Consider the following 19,613-nt stretch of genomic DNA (forward strand, 5'->3'; position numbering starts at 1 on the left):
AGTCGCAGTGTTTTCCAAATGCTCATTCTCAGTCATCTGGTCATCACAATCCAGACCCTATCAAACTCTGATATATCGCCCTCCTTCCCCATTCTACGCACAAGTACCACACTAATTAATTAAGTGAGAACCCTGTCACTATCTGCCGAGTAGTTTTGCTATGCCCCGTAACTCTTACATCAGCCCAATGACTTTGTACAAAATGTAGCGAATGGTCGTAATGATTTGGTTGGTGTATACAGGGTGGTCCGTTTTAAACTTTCTACTGCAATATTTTGAGAATGATTCAACACAGAAAAAATGTTTAGAGGAAAAATTCCATATTTCGAAAGTGAAAATCCAATTCTGACAAAATTACTCCTCTCTGCCTCCAGTAAACGGGAGTAATTTGGAAATTTCAAATGAGAACCCCTACCTTCGATTGCAAATTCGGATTCTACACAACAAAATACGTATGGTTTGTTTTAAACATGTACAAGCCATAGATGGCACTGAAATGCGTAAAAGAAGGGGAACTTCGTTTTAAATGATAACATTCATTAATTAATTATTGCACAGTACGATTTGATGTGAAATAATAAGCAACATTTATGCGAAACAAGTTTTCAAACAAAGCAATTTTTGGAAGTTATAAATGTTTGAATTTGCCAGCCGCTATTTGCACGGTGTTTGTAGGATGCTTCTCCGTCGCCTCTCACGTACGAGATGCTTTTTCTTCACGAGTCTCCTTGTCTCTCACTTACTAACAAAATGTACAAAATCTATTGCACATTTTGTTGAACAGCACCTCCATTTGCCTGAATACATAAATCAATCCTGCGAAAATGGATTACAGTTTTCAATAAAACGTTCCGTAAGATTTGTGCAGAAGCTAATCGAACTTGTTCCATCAAATCTCTGCTTGTTAGTTCGCGTTCTTATACATCATCTTTTAAATGTCCTCACTGATAAAAGTCTGGTGTGAGGTTAAATCTGGATATAGTACAAGCCATAATACTGGACCGTTTCTTCCCATCCATTTTCCATTGGAACGCGTGTTCAAACACTGCATTACAATTCACGCAAAGTTGGGTTCCGCTCCATCTAACTTAATTCACATCCTATATCTTCTTTGTAAGTCCGCATCCTCAAGTAGAGGTACAGACAAACGTCTGAGAAAATCCATAGAACATTTCCTCACTCACATTTCCACCGAAAAATGTGGACCAATTAGATACGTATTGGCAATACCATACTACACATTAACACTTACACAATTTAAACATTTACTACCCTACGGCGACCAGGGCTGACATCCAACCAGTCAGTGATACGCATATTGAGCTTGCCAGTATTTCGAAATGTAGCTTCGTCAGAAAACGTAACAAATCTCAAAGAAAACAGGAACATATTTACACATCTCCTGTGCTCACTAACAAAATTCTAAAGTCTTAACATGTCGTTTACAGTAAAGGCTTGAGTTGGGTGTTATGTGACATGCAAGATATTTCACTCTTTTCAAAAGCTTAAGGGCAGTTGTTCTAGGTGTTCCTATTTTCTTCTCAATCTGTCTGCTAAAGATTGATGTGAATTGCTACTAGAATCGTTATCAGTTGGGCATCATCGTCAAAGCTGCGACTTGACCATTCAGAGGCTCTTAAATTAATATTTTGAATAACTGTACAACTTTGTGATGGTCGATCTGGATATCAAGTTTTATACAAAGCAGCAGCTTGACGATAACTATTCCGATATTCGCCCAAAATAAGTAGCATATCGACAATTTCATTCGGAGTGTAATCAGCCATAAATACTCATATTTAAGACAATATTATACAGAAAGCCAATAACAGGAAAGTACACCTTAACAATATGTAGAAATAATAAGAAATATAAGTAAAAGGAAGCTTTCTTCAGAAATTTACTTTGTAGACAGTATAATCGCTTCCCGGTTACATATATTCTTTTGTCCCCGACTATACAAGACAACTTGAGGAAAAATCCATTTTAATACATTTTTTATGCTCAAAAGAAAAAATGAACTTTCTGTATGTAGATGAATAATGATGAGAAACTAAGTCCCTCTAATCGTCGTGGTCAACAAACTATCTTTTCATTGCAATTCTCAATCCTACTTTCATTGCATCAGATATAGTGAAGACGGACAGCAACCAGTTGACAATACTGCTAATCGAAATTTATTTGAATTAAAACGTTCTTATATGTACATACAGTGTTTATGAATATTAATTTTTATTTATTTTTTCACATTTTTATGTAGTGAGTTAGCAACATTTCACATACTAGAGAAACTATAATCAGCAGTCGTCTCACGAAACGTAGTCCTCCGGTAAGAAAATCAATCGTTCTGGAACTGAATATTTTACTTAGACCATGGTTTCTATATGCTTTATATAGCCAATTGCATTTGCTTACCTTGAATATATAAACGAACTACTATCAACCGTTTGGAGTTTCCCCAGTTGGAAGAACAATGCATCAGCCATTTTGAGACACCAACTCTTAACTTTCAGTGCGTTATTTATAACCCAAATAAGTAACTTCGACTGGTTGTTCTTTTCTATAAAACATATTTGTGCGCTGAAAACTTCATACTAAGATTGGATTATAGTACAATGGTTGTTTAACTATGACGCACTGCGAATTCAGAAGTAAATAGTATCACAAGAATCTTATGGATTGTAGAATTCCTATCTACAACAATATCTTCGCCAGGAGATAATCCCTTGGAGCTGCTATCCCCCCATTCCTTCTTGAAGCATAGTACAGAAAATTGTGAACTGTGAAAACGTGAAATTTTATAAGTGAATCATGATAAAGAAGGCATTTCATAGAAAGTTGATAAGTATTTTTTAAATTATTTATTTTGAGGTTGTCACCTGTAAGTTTTATAGATTTTTTTTAAAGAAACTGGAATTATCAATAACTTTTTGTAGTCCAGGTACTGTATTTTTTCTTTGTACGACTGCAGGTGTTCCATAGTCGTATTACGTTGCATATATAAATTTTCCGCATTCTGAACCACGAGTAAGAAGTGGAAATTCAACCACAATTATAGATAGTCCTTCAGACGCTCAAACCCAGGACTATTTCGAAACCAATTCGTTACATCTCAAAACTTAATTTTCCTCTAGGTAGATATTATATTACTGAAAATGTATCTATTTAACTCACTGAACAGTGCATAGGATTAGCCTGTAGAATCTCGTGTGAATTTCACAGAGACAAAATGTACGTACTTTTGTGCATGTCTTTGATCACATATGTTTGCTGAACCAATCAGAATGAAACTATTACATATTGGTGGAGGTGCCTACTGACCATCGTACACGCATTGCGTTAACTCAGTCTCAGAGGTGAAAACCATGGTAACTTCAAACTCTTATTAACTTCCAAAAACTACGTTGCTGGAATCGCATAAAGACTGCTTATTTTTTTCGCATCAAATTATGCTCAGCATTAACTATAGGTGTTACAATTTACACGAAGTTCCTCTTATTTTCACTTATTAGAGCGGCATCTCTCACTCATACAAGGAAATGTTTCAAACGAACCATATGTATTTTGTTGTGTGAACCGAATCTGCAATCGAAAGGGAGACTTCATATTTAAAATTTTAAAATTACACACCCTTACCTATTTACGGGCCCAGGAATGGGTATTGCCGGAGTTAGGACTTCCTCCTCCGAAACTTTCCCTCAAATTTCTTTTTTCCTAAGTTATATCATTCTCGAGATTATTTCAGTGGAAAGATTAAAACGGGACACCCTGTGTGTATATATAGTGCATTTCCCTCCAATTTTTTTTCCTAAGTTATATCATTCTCGAGATTATTTCAGTGGAAAGATTAAAACGGGACACCCTGTGTGTATATATAGTGCATTTTTTCTTATTTATGAATTTTCATCTTACCTACTTTCAACTCATTTTCAATCTAAACTAGCTTCCTTCGTTATACGCACTGGAGGTGCAATAAATACTTAACTACATCCTCTGTACGTAAGTTTTTTTTTTCTGTGTGTGTGTGTGTGTGTGTTCCCCAACATCTGCCTGAAGACTATCAACCTTAATCGTAAAGTTACCGGTACGATTATTTTGAAAACTTTAGGGGAGAGATGAAATTTTAAAATTTATAAAATAATTGTAGAGGCAACAGAGCATTTGTCAATTTAATAAAATAGCACAAGCGCACATCACAACGATTTTAACATTGCAGTTTTAAAATCTTATCGTCCACTTTCCACCCTAAAATCATAAAGGAAACAATTTCATCCTATCTTCGAGATCAAGGCCGACGATTTTCAGCCGAAATAACGAAGAAATTACGTTTAGTTATCAACACATGATAGCGTAAGTTGATCTAATTTGTTACTTGTTTTTCATGAGTGTCTACAGGAGAGACGAAAACATCTATACTTTTTACTAGTCCTTACACTTTGGAAGTTCTCTTTCACTTTGGGTTCAGGTACCTAACACTGAATCTTCTCAGCTCTCACTCGGTTATGAATTCTCTATTCTTACTTGTAAGCAAAATGTCTCAAAATATAAATCTATAAGCAAGATTTCAAAGGGCCAAAAAATACACTTTTGTCTACTGTAGTGTACTACCTGCTAAAAGAAATATGGGATTTACAACACAAGTAAATGTTCGGTTCTTAAATATGAATGAACATACTGAATTGTACAGGCTAATCCTGCAGATTCTTAAAAGCTTATTTTTTTTCAAACTTTTAATACCTTCAATTCAGCATTTTTTGTTTGTTCTTCCAATACCGCTTTCTTGAGAACAGAAATCGAAGCACGAATCTGTAATAGACAAAACAAGGTACAATCAATTTCACTTCCAAAGAAACACTTGCCATCAATTTATCTCAGAAATGAAATTAATCGATTATCATATACTAGAATTCAACACACTCTACTTTCAAAAGTCCAACGGAATCATTAAGTTACTAAATATACACGTACCTAAACCGATATTGAACTATAACAAGACTGAACAAACAAGAACCAAAAAAACCTGCTGTTCTATCTTATGTATTAATATAGTTGACTGAAGACAAACGAAACATCATGTAATCCACTATTAATATTTTACAAGATAAATAGTTAAAAATTGACGATAAGAATGTGATAAGAAGTGAAAAGAAACTAATATAAAAATTACAGAAGTCTATTTATAACAATACACTATGTACAGCGGATTTCCTGTTACTTTTTAACAGCTTCATACCACACATGTGGTGCCTAATTACTTTTCCCACTTCATACAGGCAACTGTCATACAAAAGTCGGTGTTATTCCACACTTTGTCCACATTACTTATATCAGAATTAAATGTCAATTTTATTGTACGAATGCAAAAATTTTCATATGTCTGACTTTCTATGAATGATTAAATATTCTTAATGACCTATTTGTTATCAACATTGTATACAAGACAAAGAAACAGGTTTGATGGTTCTTGTAACTGATTTGATGAAGATGCAGATAGCGTAGTGATATAGATTCGATCCCTGGCCCAATCACGCCTTTCCACTCTGAATTTCATTGTAAGCTCTTGTTTATTCATAACTGTAGTTGGAACAAGACGCAAACTAAATAAGCCTACAAGATAGGGGAAAGATAAAAGGAAAGGAAGAAGAGAGATTATTAAAATTCAAAACTAACATCCCTTATTAAGAAAAAACTCTGAAATGGCACCACACTAAATGAAGTAAGTAACATTAAAGGTTCTGTAATAAATTAAGTTTTGAACGAACTTTAACAAACTAATTTTAGTTTGGAAAATAACAATAAGAGAGAAAAATTAATTAGCAATATCAATAGTTTTATACATGGAAAATTTCAGAGTAGAAGCTTTCGAGACGAAAGGAACAAAATTTCTAGTGTTAGGTAAGGAGTTCTTATGGAAACAAAGCTATAGTTCTTTGGATGTACTAGACAAACTCATATCTTTGAAATCCTTGATCTTCCATCGTAACCAAGCTAGGAAGTTATTCTGAATAGACTCAATAGTATTTCCAAAATATCTGGTTCATTGTTCCAAATCACCGTTCCAAATTTCAAATGAGAACGTGCATTACACATGTAGAGAATTTTACAAGTATTAATAGTCCTTACGACAAAGCCATTTTAACATCATAATCACAATAATAATCATATTTTTGTAAAAATAAAATATTTCCAACTGTCAAATTATTATTTTACTTCCCCTCCTTCTCCTCCTCCTCCTACTACTATTATTATTATTATTATTATTATTATTATTATTATTATTATTATTATTATTATTATTATTATTATTATACTGCAATTGATACTACTTGTCCTTTCTAACAGCTCGCTGTGCGCACGTGGTGTTCAATGCTGTGTTGTCAGCTTTTGCGTCGGATATTGAAACACGAAATTATTCACTGCAAGTAAGTCTCAGTTTTATAAAATTAAATGATACAAAAGAGAACTAAAAAGAATGCTCTCAATAATCAGCGTCCACTACTCAAGTTGACATTCGACTAAAGCAATGTGCATTTGTTTCTATTCAAACTGACAACGTGCGGAAAGGGTGGAATATTTATTACAGAGCGAGAGAAATGAGCCATTATAACTGGCTGAACATGCTGTTGCCATAGAAACAGTTCTTCTTGCCTGATTGTTATGACCACGTGCAGGAAGGAAAAAACACAGGAAAGCAACTGTCATAAAGGACAAATTGTATCAAAAGAAATGTAATCTCATTTTTCTTTTATTTAATTTTCCTTGCATTTATAGGTATACGATAGTGTGATATTTTCAAAAATGATCTTTCTTTAGCCTCCATTAAAAAAAAAGAAAATAAGCTTTGCTGGCTTTCTCAACAGTTTTATAGCATGACAGATTTTTCCTTCATCAGGACCCTCAATTGGTCTTCATAACTTATTCCACATAGTTCATGTAACACATAATCATACCCCCCCCCCCTTCCAAAAAAAAGTCAACTATCGTGCCACCCTCGAACTAGCTGTAATATATGTTTCTCGCAAGAAAAGATTAGATTTATGGAAAATATTCGAAAGGTATATTTCACCCCTCCAATTAGGGTGCATATTAAATGGAAATGAAATTTAAAAATCTATTTCGACTCAAATGCCACGCTGAAAACCTCTTTTCAAACGGTGCAACCACTATCTTTTGCGAAAAATTTAAACCGCTTCCCTCATTAGAATACCTATTTCAATCATAATGTAATTCTAGAAACCCAAGTCAACCTATGTGCTAACTATATTAAAAAATTAGTTTTAAACCCTTCACCAGCTTCCTCACTTTTCCCACTTTATGAGTACAAAGTGGGAAATTAATATATTAAGATATTACCTCTCTTCCCCCTTTAGAAGCGGAATTTTTTAAAACATTGAGATACGCGTCCGCTTAATTTTAATGAGGAGGAACTCCTGAGATACTCTATTTTTGCCAATAAATTATGAATCCCGGGCTTATTACTTAGGATACATATTTTAATGAAAGTGATATAATAGAAACCCAATTCCAGAGAATTATATTCGAAAAAATATTTCAAACAGTTCAGCCATTTTTCCGTGACGTGATCGCAAACAAGATCATATCCATTTTTTGACTTCCAAACTATGCTATGCATAGTTATTGGAAGTCTAATTAAACGTTTATGTCCGTCCGTCTATTTGTAAAGAAGTACCAGAGCAAACATGATAGATACCGAAAAGTGGGTTTTTGGAATCAATTCAGCATATAAAAGAATAGGTTCCATGTCAACCGTAAACCGGAAGTGTAGAAATTAACCTATTTCCGGTTTCAACGATGATCGTCATATAACAGAAACGGTAACAGATAGAGACAAAAGAGCTGTTTCAATCAATTCATCGTCTGAAAGAAAGGTAACACCTTACTTCTTATTTATATTATATATATTCATATATGTTTATATATATTCAGGAATTAAGAAGTCATTGGAATCAAAGTCCGAAATCTAACTACAGTAGATACTAAGATTCAATTATTATTGCCACTAACTTCAATTCCTGCTTACCTTCGAGTATTCTGTCGCTAGTTTTTGATATTTTGATTGTAGATCTCCAGGAACCGCCTCCATGCTTACTGTGTTTCAAATTAGTCTATTTAAATACACTCATTGACGTAGATTACATGAATCATCCATCATGTCCTGCAAGCAAAACAATATCAACGTAAATTATATTTTATTGTATGTAACATGCAAACAAAAGACGTATTTACAATAAATATAATAAGAATACAGTAATTTCTTCAATAACTTACGTGACTCCCGGAAAACCGACAACGATTTACTTAATAAACACTGCATTATCAAAAATATTAGTACAGAAACAGAATCACATCATGACACAGCAATATCTTCTTTCTGCCACCATAGTTAAGTTTGCCCCCCCCCCCCCTTTAAGAGATGAGACACACACACAAAGTACTGAATCTATATTTCACAAATGGAAACAGTGGCAGTAAACTAGTTAGTGTTGTATTCTTTCCCTCCATCTGCATGAACTCTGGACTCATTCGACTTTGCTAGTTCCAAATGAGCGTCTTACGCAAACACATAAATATCCGTATTGTGTTGGAAAATGGGTAGTTTGAAAGCAGAAAAAAGTTTGCCAACAAGTTTCTTGGAAAAGCAGTTAAATTAAACATTTCGAATGCTTATTACATTACATATGTAGAGTACAAGTCTTTCAGTGGCATAAATATTTCTCGGAAAGGAGCAAATGTGTTGAAAACAATAATCGTTCAGGCAGGCTGCGGTCTTTAGTTACTGATAAGTACGCAAGGTGATTAGAAGTGATTGAAAATTGAATGTGCATGCAATGGCTGAACTAATGAACTTGGACAGAAAACATGTTCGGCTGATTATCACGGAAGAATTAAACACGACAAAAATCTGTGCCAAGGTTGCTCCGAAAAATCTCTCGCGAGAACAAAATGTCTGCCATCAAGAGTTGCATGCGCAAATGTTACATACATCTAATATGAATCAGACTCTTTGATATTTGTATTCACTTTGACAAAACATAGATTTTCACCTCAAACCGAAAACTAAGCGCAGCAATTCATGCAATGGAAGTGCACCGGTTCCACAGACAGAAAAAGAACACGAATGTCACGCTCAAAATTTAAGACAATGTTGCTGGTATTCTCTGACATTCATGTCATTCCAATATTTGAATGGATTCTTACTGAGGAAGGAAAAGGGGTCACTCAATCAGCATTATTACACTGAGGTTATACCAAATTTCGTGAGAAAGACGCCTCAACTGTGAACAAATTGATGGGTTCTGTACCAGGACAACCCGACCCATAAGGTTTCAGTCGCTCGGCAATTTTTAGCGCGTACAGACATTACTGTCGTGGGATATCTCTCTATTCTCTGGATTGGCATCATGTGACTGTTTCTTTCCCTCATACTAAAGTTTGCGCTCATGACATTTTGCCTCAGTTGAAGAAGTGAAGTTGAAAATCTTTGAGTTTTACGTCCCACGGTTATGCCGGTTAGGCTAAAGGAGACGGTGATAATGAGAGATGAGTGAAATGGTGGAATGAAGAAAGTGGGAGGAAACGGGAGTACCCCGAGAAAACCCACGAGCACGGTGTTTGTCCACCACAAAGTTCACTTGGCGGGGGCTGGGATCGAACCCGGGACCCCAAGCACCAGAGGTGAACGCTCTACCACTGAGCCACCGCGCCCCCCCAGAAGTGAAGTTGAAAACGACAGACTTCATACATGCTCAGAGAAAATGATGTAACCGATCCACGACTCGGTCCACCGATCCACATGATTTTTACCCCAGTGTACAATGCATTTTTAACCAGCACCTATTTCTGCACAACATTTCTTATTTTCTGTGAGAAATGCAAAAGCTAAAACATTCTAAAATCATTAAGTTTTTTTTTTTCTCCTTTTTACAACGATCAATATACTTTTCTACTTAAGAGAGCAGTCAGGTTCTTTTTAGACTATTTGGCGCTAACGAAGTCTTGATAAGACACAAAAGCGTGGAAACTCGATATTGGTTTTGTGACCTTCAAAGCGTAACTCAGCAAAAAGCCAAACGAACGATAACACATTCAAAACTGCCAATTTATTATTAATTTTCAAAGTGTTTTCCGTGTATCGTTATAACCTAAAACATTTAATCAATTTGTTCCATTTTCCACCAAAGTTACTTGGAAATATTTATAGGAGATTATGAACAGTCAGAAATGCATATTGTTGGCCCTATTCTCAAGAAAGCAAAAGCGTGTAGTGAATTTCAGTGTTGCTCGAATTAAGCATATAACCTCATGAACTACTAGCACAAAGACACTACTACGAACACCGGGATTTTCCAGTTTTACAAGATAATGCCCAAACCCCACGCTGCATTCGTGTATGCCATTAGAATAACCTCGTTAGTTCGTTCCTAATGTATTGAATATAGCGCAATATATTCAACGTTTATAATTTATACATAAATACTCTAATACAATGAAAATGTGGAGATGCGGGGGTTAAAATTTTTCAATTGCGAGAGTAAAGCTGAATCGTTTCTGCGTTGTTCGCCGCTATATGGTGTGAAATCGCTGTCAAGCTGTTCACAAGACGATTGTAGTAGTCAAGCTATCCCTCTTAAACCCGCTTGGAGGGAGATTGGAATTATCATGGGAATGACTGAAATTCATCGCAATCTTAGATAATCACCAATCCCATCTTCGTCAGTGATCTCCTGAAATACTCTCTCTTCCACCTATCAGTAAGTTTAAGTGATACTTATTTGAAGTATGAGAATACCAGAGAAAGGGCATAATAAAGACTGACTAAATTTTATGTGTTCGAATCATTCATATATCTTAATATCGCGCTTGCAAGTGTTCAAGTATTATATTTTCATATATCATCTTCTGGAAATTTACAATAATATTCAGTATCCAGGTGAACGTATTTGCATTTCTTTTATATGGTTGGTGACATTTTATGCACCTCCTACATCGGTGTATGTATGACATTTACCAGTTTGGAGCGAAAAGTATCTTAGGCTCTCCATATTTAAGATTTATATTTACGATCTTTTCCAATGTACTACGAGTATTGAAAATGTCCAATTTTTTGACCACTCAGGGTATTCTTTTTAACACACTAGGTTCCCGAACAGAGAGTACCTTGACCAAGGTATGTAATAACTACTACTCTTCCAGGCCAAATCGTAATTTTAAAGTTACCAGGAGTTTACTGAGTTCGATACTTATTCAGTATTATTCTTCCAAGGACTGGGAAGTAGTAAACAATTACAATGACTTATAATACTGTATTAGTATCAACAGTGACAGAAGCGAATGGATAAATGTGTGAATGTTGAAGGCCATGCTTCGAAGGTCACACACACCAGACATTAACGTTGTAAGTGCCAGAACTTGATTCCAGTACTTTTCTGAATGTATATTGTAATAATCTTAAAAAACGAAGACCAGTAACTTTGAATGGCGATAGTGGTAATTATTAAGTTTGTTAATTTATTGGAACTACTAACTTCTTACGTACAATCACATACATATCGTTACTTTACAAAATTTCAAACACTATTCTCTTTATCGGAATCCCTTATCTTAAAAGCTGTAACTTCTTAACATAAATGCTACCAAACTTATTTATTGTTACAGTATCACAACAGTAAATGAACAACTTTCCTCTTCTTCTGAATATCCCATTACTGGCACTACACAATAGGTCATTATAGGCCAATCAACCACTATCACTCAATTCACCTAACAACATTTCCCCTTCTTTTTCTCATTTTAAAATTCTTGAGTTTATATAACTTCTTCCAAACATGACTAATACGTTCTATATATTTTAAGACTAAAATAATTATTTCACTCAACAATAAAATCCAAACCAGATAGTAGTCTGTATCACAATTCTGCAGATTTCGCAGCACTATTATGTTAATACTTATAAGCAGAAAAATGAAACTTCCCTAGGAGAAGTGGAAATTTTCTTCTCCATGCTTCTTTTTCAAACTCTGTTTCGGATGCCTTTTCTTCACACGGTGACCTTTCTTCTTCCCCTTGTATATCACTGGCTCAGTTTGGACATCCTGTGGTAAAAGCTCATCCACTGTAAGAATCACTCTAGATTCCGTATCCTGGATAGCATCATTTTCTTGTGTGGATATTTCCGTTAATTCATTACTAGTTGTGGTCAAAATAGAGTTGATAGACGCTCGCGTTATTTGTAATTCTTCCTCACAATTTCTGGACAATAGACAAGGTTGCTTCTCAGATGTTGGTAAATCCTTCTGCTGATTTTGCATGTGCTGTACATTATTACATACAGAAGTTGGTTTGTTTACCGAGGTCTGTTCTTTGTCAAGAAACCGTCGATTTCTTCTAGGTAATTCCACGAACTTTTTGATACCAGGTGGTATATCATAAAAACTACAGTGCAAGAAGCATTAAACATGTTTTAGGTGGCCACTAAAATGCATGGATACTATCTAATAGAGTCAGAGCATGGCGAAGTCGGGGCCTCGCGGTAGTCGGTCCTTGGAGAGCAGATGTGTCAGCGATGGTGGATATGCGTGTAAGTTAGGATAGTGGAAGCATACTATGTTCCTAACGGTACTAGATGCCTTACCTGTCGGGCAACATTATCGTTACAGAGCATAAAGTAGGGTAGGTTAGGTTAGTGCTTCCGCTTTATATTTAGAAGTACCTTAATGCTGGTCTTCAAAGTGATACGAGTTCCTATACTACCTACAATAGTTTAACAAGTTGCAAAGTAAAATAGAGCTTTTGTATACTGTCCAGAAATACTACGCCGGTGGAAAATATCTAATAAATTCCTTTTTCATATGCACTTACTTATTTAATCATCACATAGCATTTTTTACGGTTTTATACTAGTGACCCTAAATTGACAAGGTTCTAGAACACAGGTTCCTCTTTCCATTTAACTATAATAAAGACAAAAAAACAACATGCCCTGCGGGGCTCTAACCCGCCTTCACTCGCTATCGCTCGCTCGGCAATACTGTGTGAATTAAATATTAAACTTTGGTACAGAAAGGAACCAACCTAGCTACGGGTTAAGTTCCAAAGTTGGGCGTCCGTTTCCAGCAAAATTTTTAAAATTTACAGGAAAGATATGGATAATTTGATCGTTTGTGCGCTTGATAATATATGAGAGTCTCGAAAAATATGTTTATTTGTTATATATAAGCGGCTATAAACATGGGACTATACAGCGAGCGGAGGGAACTACTTGGCGCAAGGTAACCGAACAGTTGCATTGTGGGAAAGAAACTAACATTTATGCTATCAACATGGCGAATGTACAAGGGCAATGAACTAACAGTTTTAACATTTGTGAAGCAATACGTTGATAACGAGCAAAATCTTTTAAAAGTTTGTGAAGAGCACGGATTAGTGAATCTTATAACAAATTGCAGAAAGTGTGCAAAGGAGATAACAGCGAGAAAACGTGGCGAAAGCGGACGCCCAACTTCGGAATAAATGCCCTAGCTACTAACCTATATGGGGGGACCTGTGTTCTAGAACCTCCCCCCCTAAAATTATAAACATAAAATACCGCTTATTATTTACCCTATTCATCTACCTATCTGTAGAATGGTGTTCCCTAGTAACATGTTTTCCATGCAGTGTTAAATTCTACCTGTAAATTTTACGAAATGTAGTGTATTAACGCTCGACTACCACTATTATTTCTTTAATTTTGTTCCGAGATATCAAAACCTTGGAAGAAAATATATATGAAATTAATTTAGTTAACAAGTGTTTTACAGTTGTTACCCCATAATAAATATCTTTTAAAGCATTACATGAAATTCTGAAACTTCTTATGGTACAATATTTACATTTTAATTTTCCTTTTAGGACAATATCAGTAATAAAGCAATGTTAACTGGCCAGCTTTCCTTCTATAGTTCCAAACCATTGATTCGGAAACAACTTGTCAGCTGTGAGTGTTTCAAGTCAACAAATTAATTAATTACAATACTCACACTAAGAAATCATGATATAATGTCATTATAGAATTTCTATAATAGTTAATGGCAAGCAATCACTGTAAACTTTCACAATAAACAACTTGCAAGTCTTATTTTTAACTTTGACACATACACAATGCATTTACACTATCGGCACTTGCCATTTATTTTCACGAATGATTTTCGATCACAATTTGTTCACACACCCCTCAGCAATACTATTGCCAGGTCAAAATATGCGCACAGGGTCAGTCACCTGACAGTAGTGAAACAAAATATGTATTTTTAAAACTATTTTAATTAAATATAAGAATAGGGTCTTATTCCGAATCAGCCTTCGTAACAATAAACGGTATAACACAATGCAAAACCTATATAGAAAAAATCTATTATTACTGATATGATTACTACTGCAAAATAAAGCACAACTTTTTGCTTTACGTTGACGCAAACCGTAACGAAATGGGGACCCCTAGTAATATCTATACATCATATAATTTAGTAATCGAAACATACACTTGTACATCGTAAAAATTAATAATTAAAATAGCTACTGAATTTGTATGTCAGAAAGTCTGTACGAATAACAGTTTTCTTAAACGCAAATCGCGTTAACAGCTACAGATTTTGCACCATACGCATATTGGTCGCCATAATAATGTACCTCAAAATGACATTTATAAATAAAAAAAATAGTTTTTGAAAATGTATTCGTATGGTCTCAGCATTAATAAGAAAAAAGTTTCATATGAAACTATTAAATTTGTGTTCTCAAAAATGTATAAAATGTTTTATGCACCTGGCAACGCTGCTAGCTGTGGAAATGATTTCTGCTTGTACGCTTGTTTGTAAACAAAAGAGCAGACATTTTAAAACGGTACCTTTTAAAACACTAATAAATCACAAGGTACTATCTAGTGTACATATTTATGTTAAATATTCGCATTCATATAAAAAGAGAAGCAGAAAGAAATTTCCAGAGTGCCTGATCTATAGATCTGTTTATGGTTAGTGTTTCTTTTCTTGCAATGCACCTTGATTATATATTTGATAGAATATGCAAATATAATAGACGTAAGAATTTAGTTGAAATACTTTGCACATGCTTTTTTTCTGTTTAATAAAACTTTGATGCACATATGTAATACTTCGGTATGATTTGAAAATTTCAAGACAGAAGTATACTACTACACAATGAACAATGAAATTATATATATATATTTATACCACTCAATATATATATATAATTATATATATGAATACCACTCATTCTAGCTTTCGAACTTCTTGTACAAATTAAAAGACAAATTCTGACCAAAGCATATATTTATATATGCTTTGGTCAGAATTTGTCTTTTAATTTATATATATATATATATAACACGTGCATATTTATAATTTTATGGCATATAGGTAAAATGAGATGGATGATTTAATAAAAGGGAATTTTTATGAAACAACTGGTGAAATGAAAATGTGTGAGCAAACGGAAGAATCCGGATAAAACTCACGGGCATAATGTAGTCTGCTACCGAGGCCGAGGTTCGAACCAGTAACCACCTGCACCAGAGATAAGCGCTGTGCCACTTCTTTAATCTGCCCGAACTTGAGGACTTGTATTCATGCCCTTATATTCAATATTCTGTATAGTCCAACACGAACACAGAAACTTCATACTCCTATGCTCTTCAGAGAGGCTTGAATTTTCAATATATTTCGCTATATGATCGACCGCTCGACTAGACCATTACTACAATACACGAAGTGGTACGCGGGGATCTGTATGTGTTATATATCGTTGGAAAGGTCATACCGAGTATGCCTCACATGTGAAATATCTTGCTTGAGTGGGTCCTGTAGGGCGCGTGGCGACCTTTTGAAGATCAGAACAAAGCACGCTCCGAAATACTAGAAATCATGGACAAACTAGGAAGCTATGGTGTAATTGTTTTGAGATGTTAGGTTTGAAAAGTTGCTGAATACGAATCCTACATCAAATGTTTACGAATGAAAATGGAAGATCCCACATGGTGGACACAAATTACAAAGAAACATGCTATGGATCTGAAATTAGGTATATAGAGATATTCGACGTCGCTATGTATGAATCGGATACTAAAAGTGTAAAATACAAAATGACGGATGCAATGTGGCGTACGAAAAATGCAATATATAGGCCTACACACACACACACACACACACACACATATATATATATATATATATATATATATATATATATATATATATATATATATATAGAATGGGCATATGTTATTCTTACACATGTAGTAGAAAAATACCTATAGTACATAAGGGGGCAAGTAGGGGTAGGTGATGTTTTACAATAAACAGGGAACGTGTTTTCCTATACAATCATGCAAAGTACAGGGCAGGTATTTTAGCGCACATGAAAGTTTTGATACGAACAAATTGCAATCATAGACAATAATTACTTTACTATCAACTCCCTTCCGGGAGATCGCGGGACTCGGCATATGTTATATATCGTTGAAAACCTGTATCGACTACACTTTACATCTGTAACATCTCGCTTGAATGGCGTCTGTACGGTACGTTGTGGTTATTTGCAGATACCATCTGAAGATCCGAAAATGACAGTGAAAAGTGCGCGTTTAAAACATCGCTATGCTTCCATAACTGTCTTTCTGGTTTCACATTATGTGTGTACACCTGTGAGCAATATGTATGACAAATGTCCACTCCGTAGTAGGGATGGTACTGACATCGAAAGTAGTTTCGATCTTGTTTCGGTCTCGTCTCTAATGTGCTTTTTCAAATCGAGACGGAGTCCAGGCTCGTCTCGATACACATACGTCAATTCTGTACTTTTCACCTTTATTCACCGAATTGGATGCACCATATTACATTTTGCACTTTTAACATTGAAACTACGAAAACCTCTACTTACCTACTTTCAGTTCCAGCAATGTTTTGCATTTTGTCCGCTATATTGGATCCACCATTTTGAACTTTACATTTTGGTATCCGATTCATAGATAGCGACATCGAGTGTCGCTATACATCCACTTTCAGATACATAGCTTGTTTTCTTGTAATTTTTGTCCTCCATGTTGGATCCGCCATTTTGATTTGTAAACATTTAATGTAGGATTCGTATTCAGCTACCTCTCAAACCTATATATACCACGTCTCAGAACAATTACATCATAGCTTCCTAGTTTGTCCATGTTTTCTAGTGTTTCGGAGCGTGCCTTGTTCTGATCTTCAAATGGTCGCCACGCGCCCTATAGGCCCCATTCAAGCGAGATATTTCACATGTGAGGTATACTCGGTGAGACCTTTCCAACGATATATAATACATGCAGATCCCCGCGTACCAATTCATGTACTTCTCTAGTAAGCCACCATGCCCCCAAATACAAGTTCAAATGCAAATCCATGAAGCATTTCAACTCACATTTCTTCGCAGAAATAGTGTCCTTAAGTTTTCTACACTTTTTTATTTTATTTTATTATTATTATTATTATTATTATTATTATTATTATTATTATTATTATTATTATTATTATTATTATTATTATTATTATATTATTATTATTATTATTATTTTGTCAAGCGCGCATACCTCACTTTGCAGTAGTAAATTTGAGGGAGGTACGATGGTTCAATGGTAGATAACTCACATCTGATGTGCCAGGAACCTCTGGTTCGATCCCAGGACAAGTAAAATTGTGGTGGACAATATTGTTTTCCTGGATTTTTTCGAGGTTCTCTCTTTCCTCTCATGTCTCCATTCTACAAGTTATTTCACAATCCCTCACTTTCACTAACCATCCGTCTCTTGCAGCCTAAAAGTAATACATTTGTACAAGTTAAATTAAAAATTTCATATTTTTAGGGGGCAAGATAGGCCAACAACTTTTCAATATTTAAAATGCAGTCACTAATCCTTTATGCGTCTGTATTCGCTACTAAAAGCAAAAATGTGAGCGTTAATCAGATGTGAGACTCGCGCGTTAACGCCAGCAAGAGTACTATAGGTTGAAGGCAAGTTCGACAGTTTCTCTGTAACTTTGAGGGGTCCATTCAGATGTGTATTTGATTGCAGACAAGGGTCTAAGAAGGCATATATGAGTTTTTTTTAAGACATATTGAATTCAAATTATGCCAAATATTGTACATTCACAAAAGATACGTGTAATGCATAGTGTTGCCACGAGACGAGACATTTCTCGTGTCTCGTCTCGTCTCGTCTCGTAAACGTGACGAGACACGAGACGGGACAGAACCCTTTTAGACGAGACAGACTACTTGTCCCGTCTCGAAAACGAGACGAGACACGGGACGGGACGTCTCGTGAATTGTCTCGTGTCTCGAAAATGAAAACGTGGCGGGAATGGCCAAGATTGAAATTGCCAATGGTCATATAGATTGCGAAAGAAAAATCCTATTTGTGAGAAAAGATGTTGAAAAGCCTTCATAGAAAAATGTCCTCTGTCTATTGAATGAAACAATCGTGATACATGAGCTTCCAGGAATATCATCCTTAATGTCTTGTCCCCAATTCCCCTTGCTGTAAACTGAGGAATTCTCATTTTTTTCATTTCTGACTGGAATGATGACAAACAAAATCAAAGACAAGGAAGATTTTTACAAGGTCAATAAACCGAACTACCACCACCATCTATTCAATTTGAAAACTGGGTAAGGTCTACACTCATTAGAGGCTGTAGTTGAAAGTTCTGGTTGAGATGGCGAAAGAGAACAGAACAGACTTGTCTTTATTCTCTGGTGGCGGTATTCTTTTTGCTATATGAACCGAAAACGGCAATTGAAGTATGTCATCTTGCAACTAAAATTTTGTCTTCTCTCTCTCTCTCTCACACACACACACATACACACATAAAAACACACTTTTACCATTTTACCAATCGCTCGCTTATTATACAGCAGTCATGTTGTAAAATTCACCTCTTCGTTTGGAAGGCGGGCGAAAGACAAAGAAAGCAAAGATATTATCGACGAACCCTTCAAATTGTTTGCTTTCAGCAAATTTATGATACTAATAATAACACTTTAGGTGAAGAGATTTTACAGGGGGACCTTCGTTTTGTTACGCGGAAATGTTTGATCTGACCAGAGTGCGAAATTGTCCTCTGCTTCCACGTTGAGAGGAAGGGAATACTTCCCTTTCGTAGTGAATAATATTCATTAGGACCTGAATTATATTTAGAAATGGTTTCTTGCAGAGTGTAAAGAACATTTGGTATAATATTCATGGAACTCCGTTGAAAGCAGAAAATATCATGAGAATGATCATAATTCGAACATTGAAGAACATAATTAACAGAAAAGAAATAGGATACCCAAACCATATTTTTAAACCTGCTATAAAATGTATATCCTATATTTTTACTAATTCCTTACTCCCATGAAAGTATCCTGGGGAGAATATTCTCTCCAATTTTTTCAGACTAAAATTCTTTTATCCCGTACGATTTCCCCTTGACACAATACGAAAAAACAAATCCTGTTAAAATCCATACACATGACCCTTCCGGGACTCAACTCGGGGCCTTCAAGCCGATGGTCTATCGCCGCAG

The 19,613-nt window shown here is 35.3% G+C and overlaps 2 protein-coding genes across 6 annotated transcripts in view; one reads left to right on the plus strand and one right to left on the minus strand.

Moving 5' to 3' along the window:
• The window catches only part of LOC145664269 (protein phosphatase 1 regulatory subunit 21), a 123,752-nt gene extending 109,518 nt beyond the window's left edge, over window positions 1-14,234 (minus strand). For 2 of the 4 annotated variants that reach the window (XM_081730790.1, XM_081730787.1), the window contains exons 1-3: window positions 14,040-14,233; window positions 8,042-8,176; window positions 4,738-4,806 (exon numbers count right to left, since the gene is read on the minus strand). In XM_081730790.1, coding sequence (XP_081586916.1) covers window positions 4,738-4,806; window positions 8,042-8,104 — 132 coding nt within the window. In that variant the 5' untranslated portion in view covers window positions 8,105-8,176; window positions 14,040-14,233. Of the gene's footprint in view, window positions 1-4,737; window positions 4,807-8,041; window positions 8,177-13,892; window positions 13,912-14,039 lie in introns of those variants that run through there. The other 2 variants (XM_081730788.1, XM_081730789.1) reach the window with 2 other exon arrangements.
• A 628-nt stretch (window positions 14,235-14,862) lies between these two features.
• LOC145664270 (WD repeat-containing protein 27-like) overlaps window positions 14,863-19,613 on the plus strand; it is a 148,530-nt gene continuing 143,779 nt past the window's right edge. The window contains exon 1 of one of the 2 annotated variants that reach the window (XM_081730792.1): window positions 14,863-15,031. The gene's annotated coding sequence lies outside the window, so the exon portion shown is untranslated. The remainder of the gene's footprint in view (window positions 15,032-19,613) is intronic. The other variant, XM_081730791.1, reaches the window with a different exon arrangement.

This window comes from Thermobia domestica, chromosome 11 (genome assembly GCF_964235325.1).
Source record: "Thermobia domestica chromosome 11, izTheDome1.hap1.1, whole genome shotgun sequence".
Lineage (NCBI taxonomy): Eukaryota > Metazoa > Arthropoda > Insecta > Zygentoma > Lepismatidae > Thermobia > Thermobia domestica.